The sequence below is a fragment of the Centruroides vittatus genome, unplaced genomic scaffold, assembly GCF_030686945.1.
Source record: "Centruroides vittatus isolate TY-2023 unplaced genomic scaffold, ASM3068694v2 contig_544, whole genome shotgun sequence".
Classification (NCBI taxonomy): Eukaryota; Metazoa; Arthropoda; class Arachnida; order Scorpiones; family Buthidae; genus Centruroides; species Centruroides vittatus.
Window position 1 is genome coordinate 246128 of NW_027122320.1, and position 10378 is coordinate 256505.

At 40.0% G+C, this 10378-nt stretch overlaps 2 protein-coding genes across 2 annotated transcripts; both read right to left on the reverse strand.

Moving 5' to 3' along the window:
* Window positions 1-855: 855 nt before the first annotated feature.
* Window positions 856-5475, reverse strand: LOC136978497 (uncharacterized). Its single transcript, XM_067274215.1, has one exon. The coding sequence runs from the start codon at window positions 5473-5475 to the stop codon at window positions 856-858; it is 4620 nt and encodes a 1539-aa protein (XP_067130316.1).
* A 114-nt stretch (window positions 5476-5589) lies between these two features.
* On the reverse strand, window positions 5590-6198 carry LOC136978498 (cilia- and flagella-associated protein 57-like). Its single transcript, XM_067274216.1, has one exon. The coding sequence runs from the start codon at window positions 6196-6198 to the stop codon at window positions 5590-5592; it is 609 nt and encodes a 202-aa protein (XP_067130317.1).
* Window positions 6199-10378: the final 4180 nt, after the last annotated feature.

Consider the following 10378-nt stretch of genomic DNA (forward strand, 5'->3'; position numbering starts at 1 on the left):
GAGACATTCCCCGAAAATAAAACCTAATCGGCCAATTGCGGAGACAGAGTTTGCGTTAAACGACGTTTAACAGCCGAACGGCGTGTAGATGTAGGCTGGCCGAACCGCGGTTTAAAATGCCTCGCAAAGACGACCATCGTCCATTTTCGAACGGCGTCTAAACGAAGCTCGGCGAAACGTTGGCTATTACTGTCTTCGCTGTTACTACCCTCTCTCGGGAGTCGAGTCATTCGTTTATGACGTCGGCGAAATGGCGACGAACAACGCGTTCAAATCGTGCCGGAATTTTTCCGAAGAACAATAAAGGTGTCCTGGCGGATGTTATAAAAAATTATTCTGCAGCCGAGGAGAAAGGTTACAACAATCGTATTCCGGGGATGAAAAAAACCGCGTGGGAGATTTTCAGAACGAATTTCTTATTTCTTCGTCATTTCCTTGTATGTCTGCTTGCAGCAAGTGTCGCGTCAGGCCCATCCTAGTCTCGGGTAATGATTAATTAATTTTCGTATCTCTCACCTGACCGTCTCGTTCGTCAACGCCGGGTTCCCTGTCGTATGTCCAATCACGCAAAAAAGTCCACTAAATCTGTCTTTAGATTTTATTCACACAAAACAAAAATCAACTATTTACATTAATTCGGTTATAAGAGCATTCCACTATGTTCCCGCGCCTTTTGGAACTTAACAACTTTTTTTATTGGTGTTGCCAACTCTCGACAAAAAACCAAAATTTCCGCCATCTAGTGGGATGAATGGGTCATCCTCCCACCCTTGATTTTGTCAGTCAAAATCAAAATTAAATTAAATTTAAATATAACAAACACATATAGTACTAATTGAATGAGTTCGAATCAGTCTACAAATCCAGCCGATTGGGAGCCTTTAAGGGTCTGCCCCTTTTTGAGACTCGAGAATTCTCAGATGAGGTGGTCACATCACTCCCTGTAGCGGCAGAGATCATTCGGGACCGATCATAGGTCCTCTCGCAATCGTTTTCAGTAGAGTCTACAGTCTTGCCACGAAATTCGTTTCGCATAACATACTTTTCATCCACCGAAGAGATTTCCAAGGGATACAGTCTCCTAACAGGACGGATGAGAAATCCAACCTGTGTTTTTATTTTGGCTACTCTTACCAATCCATCTTTACCTGGATAGATCTCGACAACTTTCGCCAGAGGCCAATCAAGTCGCTTTTGGTTGTCATGCCCAACCAAGACGATATCTCCCACAGCAATTACTTTAGCGCCCTTGGCTACCCCCTTCGGGTTTTGCAATCGCCCCAGGTACTCAATTCGAAATCTATTTCGTAAATCTTTTCTCAACTTGCATAAATAACGAAATCTCTTCCCAAGATTTACCTTTTCCAAGTGGTTTAAATCGGGAAGTCCAGTTTCCTTTATCCCTTGCAGAAACATATTAGGAGTCAACGGGATTAAATCTTCAGTATCTTCTGAGAGTGTAGTAAGTGGTCGAGAGTTCATCAAACCCTCTACCTCACAGATAATTGTGTAGAGCTCTTCGTATGTTAACGAGGCTCGTCCCAAAATTCTCCTCATAATCTGCTTTACACACCCTACCAACCTTTCCCACCAGCCACCCCACCAAGGCGAAGCTGGGGGAATGAACTTCCAGATAATGCTCTGAACAAGAATTTCATCTTTAATCTTCGTAAGTTCAGCCTCAGAGAAAATTTTGGCAGCACCGACAAAATTTGTACCGTTATCACTATAAATGACAGAAGGGCGTCCTCTTCTTGCCACAAATCGTCTGAATGTTTGCAGGAACGCCTTCGTTGAAAGAGACGTCAACAACTCGAGATGTACAGCCCTGTACACTGCACAAGTATACAGGACAATCCAACACTTCTGCTTATCCCTCAAGTACAGTGGACCAGCTAGATCAACGCCAGTAACCTCGAATGGCGCAGCATCTCTTATGCGATCCACAGGCAATGGCGGAGATTCAGGGTGGGCTGGAGACACAACAAATCTTCGACACCTAGAACATCGCAGTGTGATAAGCCGAATGTATTTTCTGCACCTCAGTATCCAGTATTTCTCGCGCAGATGATTCATTAAAATTTGAACACCAGCGTGGTTTAATTCTCTGTGTTTCCATTCTATCAATTTCTGTACAATATAGTGATTCCCAGGCAAGATAATGGGTAATCGGAAATCTTCACTATCTTTACTTCTGAATACGAGAGTTTTCACTCTCAAAAGACCTTCCTTGTCTATCACTGGGTGCAATTTTCGTAAACGGTTATCTATCCCCTTTGGAAATTCTTCTCTTTGAATCAGTTTCAGCAATACTAATTCAGCGTGCTTTATTTCCTTTACTGTGAGCCCCCCAGACATTCGAAGGGGTCGTCCTTTGAGATTTGAGGTAAACCGGTATATCCAAGCCGTTACTCGTAATATTTTCCAGTAAGTAGAATAATTCTCATAAAACTTTTCTGCTTTCTCTACATCCAGCGCAGAAATCACAGATTTTTTTCTTTCAGAGCTCACTATCTCCATGTCAGGCATTTCCTTCTGCCGAGGCCATTCTTCTACCGGTAAGCTTGTAAATTGAAGTGTCTCCCACCAGCGAGATTCGGCTAAAGTTCTTGCATTACAACCCCGAGATGGGAGATCTGCAGGGTTTAAGTATCCTGGAACGTGATTCCAGTCATCTGGACTACTTAAAGATCTAATTTCGTTTACTCTATTCATAACAAATGTAGCCCAGCATTCCTGATTCTTGATCCAATACAACGCATTCATGGAGTCAGTCCAATAAAGTGTTGATAATCGTTCAAGTGGGAAGTCCCCTTTAATAGTGTTCATCATTCTGACACCCAATAAACAGGCTAGAAGTTCAAGCCTTGAGATCGATACAGACCCTAAAGGTGCAACACGCGCACGAGCCTGTATCAACAGCCACTTTATGTTGCAGGTATCTGGCTGTCTGAGATAAATACAAGCGGCATAGGAGTACTGTGATGCATCACAAAATATATAAAATGAGAGTGGGACAGCTGTATTGTAGCTATTTACTATCCTTCTAGGAATTTTCACCTCCTTTAAAAATTTTAATTCTTTTATCCACTTTAGCAATCTTCTTTCTAAATCGTGCGGTAATGGGGTGTCCCAAGCTAACTTTCTTTTCCAACACTCTTGCATCAGAAGTTTTGGTATTAACGTCACTGGAGAAAGGAATCCAATTGGATCAAAAAGTTGACTCGCCAATGACAGAACCACTCTTTTTGTTAAAATTTCATCGTTAGGTACCCTAAGGTTTGCATCACAGTATAAAACGTCCTCTGAAATATTCCAATTCAATCCTAGCACACTGACTATTTCATCGGGCTGGATTTCCAAAGTTCCCAATGTCCTTTCATCGCCGTCGCAAACCGGTGACGTTTCTGTTTGTATACCATTGTATACCCAACCTCTTAAATCAAAGCATGCTAAACGCATGATTTCTCTAGACTGTCTCATAAAATTCACCAGCTCCTCTTTGGACTGACAACTCGTAACGCAGTTATCAACGTACATCGATTTCTTGAGTTTTAAAGCTGTTTCTTGCAGATGATCTGGAACATGGTTTAAGTGATAATTTAGAGTGGCTCCCAGGAGAAATGGACTCGAGTTTACTCCAAACACTACCCTGCGATGTCTGAAAACCTTTAATTTTCCAGGGTCGCCACCCTCCCACCACAAGAATCTGAGAAAGTTGCGATCCGCTTCACTTATTTCTATCTGCAAAAAAGCCTTTCGAATGTCAGCTATTACTCCGTATTCAAATAATCGAAATTTATTTAGAATACTGGGTATCAATTCAATGTAGTTAGGACCCTTTGCTAAACAATCGTTTAAAGAGACGTTGCCTCTTTCCTTAGCGGAGGCGTCGAAGACTGGACGAATCTTCGTCGTGGAATGCTCTTTGATGACCGCTCTGTGTGGAAGGTAATGGCAGTTAATCTCATTCGTTTTGACGTCTTTTATTTCTTCGATTATTTGTTCTTCAAGCCATTGCTTGAAGACTCCCTCGTAGGCATCGACCAGGTTCTTATTCTGTAGAGTTTTCACTGTAGATTTTAATCTTCGCTCGGCCAGAACCCTATTATCAGGCAGAGCTTGACAACCTTCTATCCAAGGCAAGGACACCATGTACCGACCATCGCTATCTCTCTTCAGCGTCTTTTCAAAATGTTCGATAGACGCTTGTTCCAGTTCCTTCTTTGATTGTTTTTCGGCAGGGTCCTTTATTCCAAGAATATCTAATTCCCAAAGATCAGGAATTCGCAAATCTCCAATTAACATCGAAGTGACAATCAAGTTTTCGGTTGGCTCGGAATGCTCCTTCGTGCGTCCTAAGATCGTCCAACCGAGTTTCGTTTCAATAGCAGTTAAACCTGATTTGAGTGTCCGGAGTCCTCCTGTCATTAGTTTGCCAGCGACATCCGCTCCTATGAGCAATTCAATGGGACCTTGACAATCGCTCAAGGATATCCCCATATTTGACAATTCATCCTGACACAGTTCCTGTGTAACTGGGGGCGTGGTCAGACAAATGGTCGATTGGTCCAAGACATCAAAATTACAACGATATTTATCGTCTACGCACGAGAGGTGTACCTTGTACACATCGTGTTCACAAATATCCGTACATGAACCTCCAAACAACGAATGTTTCAAATTTTCCTTTCTCATTGGTTGGTAACCGACTCTTTCTGCAGTGCTCTTCAAGATATAGGATCTCTGGGAGGCAGTATCAATAATTGCACGGATTTTGAGACACCTTTCCTCTCCCCTCAGAATCACAACCAAAGTCTGTAGCAAGACACGTGGAGTTGATGACACATTAGCCAATGCCTGCTCACATACTGGGGGGGCGCCGTCACCTTCACCAACAGAAGCATTGTTGGGAGATACCTTTCGGCTATTCCTACAGAGAAGAACGTGATGCGGTTTGCCACAAACTGTACAACTACACTTTGCTCTACATGAAGAAGATATGTGATTCAGTTTTAAGCATTTAAAACAAGCTCCTCGCTTTATAAGGATTTGTTTCCTTTGATCTAAAGTCAAATTTTCCGCCTTCCTGCACTCAGCGCTAGCATGGGATTTCTCACAGAATACACACTGCTGATCCCTGAATGGTTTCTCTTGAGCAGAAGTCAAAAGTTCCATACCAGTTGGAACAGTCTTGTTATAGGGAGAGGCAGCCTTAATTTTACTTTGTACTACCTTCTTGGTTTTGTTCTGAAAGCCAAACCCACTTGTGGCTAAGGAAATTTTCTCCTCGCTTTCAATTTCGTTACGCAAAAACTGCATCAGAGTTTCTAACTTGTTGAAATTCTCTCTTCCAGACTTGAGTAGCATCGAATTTAGGTGTCTTTCCCAAATTCTCAAGAGGTCGGTCGGTAAGCTAGATTCAACTAAAGGGTAGAGCATTGAAGCACACTTATCCGTAGTAACACCAAGCATTTTAAGGGATCGTAGTTGTGTCTCGATACGATCATAAAGTTTCACAATTGGCAATTTGTGCTCTTGCCCCAATGCATTATTCAGTACTAGACTCAGGAGCTCTCTCACGTAAACCTAGATGAGCACATCTTCTCTTCCGAAACGCGAATTTAAACACTCAATTGCTTGCGAGTAATGCTCGGCTGTCACGGGGAACGATTCAATTACTTCCCTGGCCCTTGAGCCCTTCAGAGTCGACTGAATGAGGTATTGAAATTTATCCAAATCCGAAATATTGGGATCTTCATGTATTTTCTTAAATAGTCCCCAAAAGGAAAGATAATTTTTCAAATTGCCATCAAATTTTTGCAATTCAATCTTTGGTAACTTAAAATTTCCCTTGGAGTAGCCAGTTTCGCCTTCGCTTCGTGTTTCATCCTGCTCCGACGTATTCAAACGACGCTCTAGTCTTGTTTTCAAGTCTACGAATGTACCATTGTAATTCTCAATACCCTCAATTTCTTCATCCAACATCTGTTGAGAACACTTCTCATCCTTTTGTAACTTATCTAATATTTCTTTATCGATGGTTTCTATTTTAGAATATTTTTCCTGTAACTGGGCCAAAAATCCAGGACACGAATCGAAATCTTCAACCTTCGACGTCAGAAATTCTTGCACCCTATCGGTGAACTTTGTGAAAGCACCTCGGTAGGATCCACGTAATCTGATTGAGGGCTCCATGACGTGAATCTTATTAATTAACCCAAAGAACAAAAGCAGACAAGATAGACATAGAGAAAACCTCGATTCAAGCTCAAATAGAAATAATGCAGAGATGTATTTCCACTAAATCCTCCAATCAGTACTCATTTTCCGCAGTTAAATAAATACTTCCAAACGTAAACAATGTTCGTACAACAATTGTAGAACGTTTATAAGTGAAATCAGTTAGAACCTGACGTCCCTGTTCGGGCGCCATTATGTCGCGTCAGGCCCATCCTAGTCTCGTGTAATGATTAATTTTCGTAACTCTCACCTGACCGTCTTGTTCGTACGCCAGGTTCCCTGTCGTATGTCCAATCACGCAAAAAGTCCACTAAATCTGTCTTTAGATTTTATTCACACAAAACAAAAATCAACTATTTACATTAATTCGGTTATAAGAGCATTCCACTATGTTCCCGCGCCTTTTGGAACTTAACAACTTTTTTTATTGGTGTTGCCAACTCGAGACAAAAACCAAAATTCCCGCCATCTAGTGGGATGAATGGGTCAGCAAGACCTTATTCTTACTCGTTAAACAAGACCTCATTATAAACGTCTCTATCACTACACAAAAAAACTTTTAAAATTTATTTAATGGTAGTTTGTTAGATATCCGCATGCTGTAGAGACGTGAACTTCGATAAGATCACCGGCTACTCTCCGGAAGCTTTTGGTGGCATGAAATCGTAATGTCGTCAACAACCGTCGTTCGGTAGTTAATGGCAATCCTCTTCGATCCGGATGCTTAATTTCGTCGTCAATACGATATAAAATACGAACAAAGCCAGATTTAGAAAATCTATACCGAATTCGAAATTCGTCTTCGGAATAGCTTTCTGACGGATTATTCCGATCTCGTATTACCTTTTCTCTCTTCGTAATTGTCGAGATGAATAATTTTCTTGATTTTTTTCTTTTACAAGATTTATTAAATGAACAATAGCTGTTATAACAAACTTTGCGACCAACAAATGAATACGGCGACTTCTATTCAAAGAAAATGGTATCGAGAGAGCCGAGAAAGTAGGTCAAATAATTTGTTTCTAATCGCCGTTTACACTGTGGCAAGAGAGAAACGCCGTCTCCGCAATGATTTTTCTGAACCGCAATCTATACGATCTCTAAATCTTCGTCGGCGTCTGAACGTTGTCTTCACAATCGGCCGAATGCGTCTTTTGGAGCAAAAATACAGTGGTACGTTGTATTTCAAACGACTCTAACTTCGAACGTTTCAGAGTTCGAAGTTAGAGTCGTTTGAAATTCGACCGTTGCTTACGAGGTAAGGGACACTATCGCATTTCGAGAATGCGCAGGAAGACAAAACGGTTTCTCGCGGTGGCCGGCAGGAGCGCTACTACACCCCTAAGCCCGAGCATTGCTTACGAGATAAGGCACCCTTATCTCGTAGGCAACGGGTAGAAAAAGCTCCCTAGTGACTCGTATATATCGTTGCTTACGAGTAACGCTCGTATATGCTTATTCTGATTTATACGAGAGAAAATGTGAACGAAATTACGTACTGAATACATTTGCCATCCACTCGTTTACGGAGAACACAAGTGAAAGGAAATATTACCCCCTTGAAAACAATTACTTTATGAAACAATATAAACATTTTCATCCGGTGCTCCCGTTTTTTATACTTAATCTCTATAAAGTAAAATGTTTTGTCTATCGTAGCATATTATTCAATACAACAAATCTGCACTGTTTAATAAATTCTTTCGAACGTATAGACAAAAGCTAGAAGAACAAAAATACACAATAATTCAGTCTTTGAAAAAAATCTGACTATCATCAGTTTTTCTTAGGCTCTACACTCGCAAAATCTCTCTGCTCGGTAGCTTATTTTGAAATTTCTTTACCGGCTGCAGTTTCTCACTCACAGTTTTCCCAAAATTGTCAAGTTTCAAGTATCCGAATTCACTAGATTCGGATACTTCTCCGAAAGAAAACTCCATCAAAGGTTGACGAGACAATTCTAACAGCGAGGTAAATTTTGAACATAGGAATTAATATCTTCGCAATTCTTTTTTGATACCTTTTTGTTTTAAACATACATTCTTTAGTGCTGCAAAAACAAAATCGGAAATAATGTCCGAAACTCTCACTAGTTCAAAGCTGGGGTATTTTAAACCACCGCGGTCTCGATGAAAAATTAGTCTTAAAACTGGAGAAACAGCTTTTCGGTCTCGAACGTTTTTTGCAGATAGTCAAAGCAGCGTGTTGATTCCTCTGCCACTTTCACAGTGTACCCCGCAATCATTGTCACTGTTGCTTTTTCCATTGCGAGGTGAACGGCCGAAGGAAAAGCAAAAGCAAAATTCTATAAAATTGAAGAACTTCTGTAGGAAACCGAAATGTGCTTTCCAAACTTAGTTCTAAAGATGTGCCATTTACACGAGCAGATTTCGTGTAATTAAAAGATAAAAAAATAAACAGTAGCTTCCAAATGTTTATGGTTAAAACAAAATAAAATAAAAAACGGAATAGTACTAACCTTGTGGGTTATAAAAGCTGTGCAGAATTTCCATTACTTGGTTAAGCAATGCGAAGTTGTTTTCCGAGAAAGAACTATAAGCGGGCAATGAAATTAGAGTTGATGCAGTTGACGACGGCGGTTCTCTCGCTTCTACATTAGCACTAATGGAAGCTTTAAGCCCGTTTTAAATACCTAGTTGTAGACGGTGTACATCTCTTTTTGGGCAATCTTCTAGATTCGGGCTCCTTTCTTTTCAATCTTTCTGGATACACCCGAGAAACTGATGGCATAGAACCTGGTAAAAGTCTTTTTCGTGTTGCGCTAACACTATAATTTGTGGGGGAAAAATGTCGACTACAAACTCTAGATCTTTCTGAAGGAATCCAAGAACTGCTTTTTTCCTCATCCTCCCTTTTTATAGTGGTCGGGAGAAGATGCCCAACATTTTGCTTACGAAGGAAATTATAGCGGTAATTTGGATTTTGGGGCCTCTAACGAAAATATTATATTCTCGAGTATGTTTTTCAAATAAAACTTTGGAGTATATCAAAAATAATTATGTATTGTGCTTGCAATGACGACTTTTTCACTGTCTGGCATTTTAGGCATCTCACCTCGAGTATCCGGGTGGGAGGTCGAATGCTATTGAGGTAAAATAACAAAAATAATTGCATAAAATTAATTTTCGAATATCTTAACCAAATTTAGTTTATTGCATATTTATTTATTTATTTATACACACTGAGAACCTATGATGCGGGGAATACATATGACAAAAACGTTACATATACATTGTACACCAATATATTATAATCCTTAAGTTATTACAGAGAAAAAAATATGAAATATACATAAATAAAACAAACAAGTTATACAAAGCGATACTAAGAAATATTTAAACAAAATATCCGTATATAAAACAAAAATAAAAATAAAAATAACAAAATTGTGAGGAGAACTATCCGAACCAAAAAAGAAAAAACAACATTATATAAATTGATTACACCCACCTATAAGACAAAAAAGGATTAAGTTATCACGTCAGACAATGGATAGTCTCCCGAAGAATCTTAGCCACGAACACACATTAAGGAAGAAAGTAAACGCCACCTTTGGGCAAAACCAAACAAAATGTACACCACTCTCCGTACAAAGGGTCACCGAAACAAAATAAGTCAACGTAAGATTACCTAAATAACAACTTAACCTTCCGAACGAAATGAATTAAATCAAAATTACGCCAATTACCAATAAGGTCCAGAAAATTCTCAAACGAAACAATAGGGATACCAAAAATACTTTCACGAATTCTTTCTAAATTAGCACACCTGGCTATCACGTGAAAAGAATCCAATAGCTGATCACCTTGACAATATATGCAAATTTCTCTCGGATGATTCTGCAAAAAATTAAGGGAGTTACGTCTCATTCGCATTACCGTAGAGCTAATATCGAAGGAGAAATTGTTATTATAAAGCGAACAGTCAAAAAAGTTTTGTGTTTAAATGCTTATACCAGACATTATAAGTGTTAGTAATTTCTGTTAGTGGAAGTTGGATGATTTAGCCAGCAAGGATGAAAACAGACGGGAGACGGACTTAACTTCTGTACGTCTTCACTCCACCGAGAAGAACCACGCACTGACCACACACTACTGGTCATTAACACAGAGGC

What these genes read in the sequence shown, in the direction of transcription:
- LOC136978497 (XM_067274215.1), bottom strand. Translation starts at nt 5,475, where the DNA reads ATGCTTGGTGTTACTACGGATAAGTGTGCTTCAATGCTCTACCCTTTA.
- LOC136978498 (XM_067274216.1), bottom strand. Translation starts at nt 6,198, where the DNA reads ATGGAGCCCTCAATCAGATTACGTGGATCCTACCGAGGTGCTTTCACA.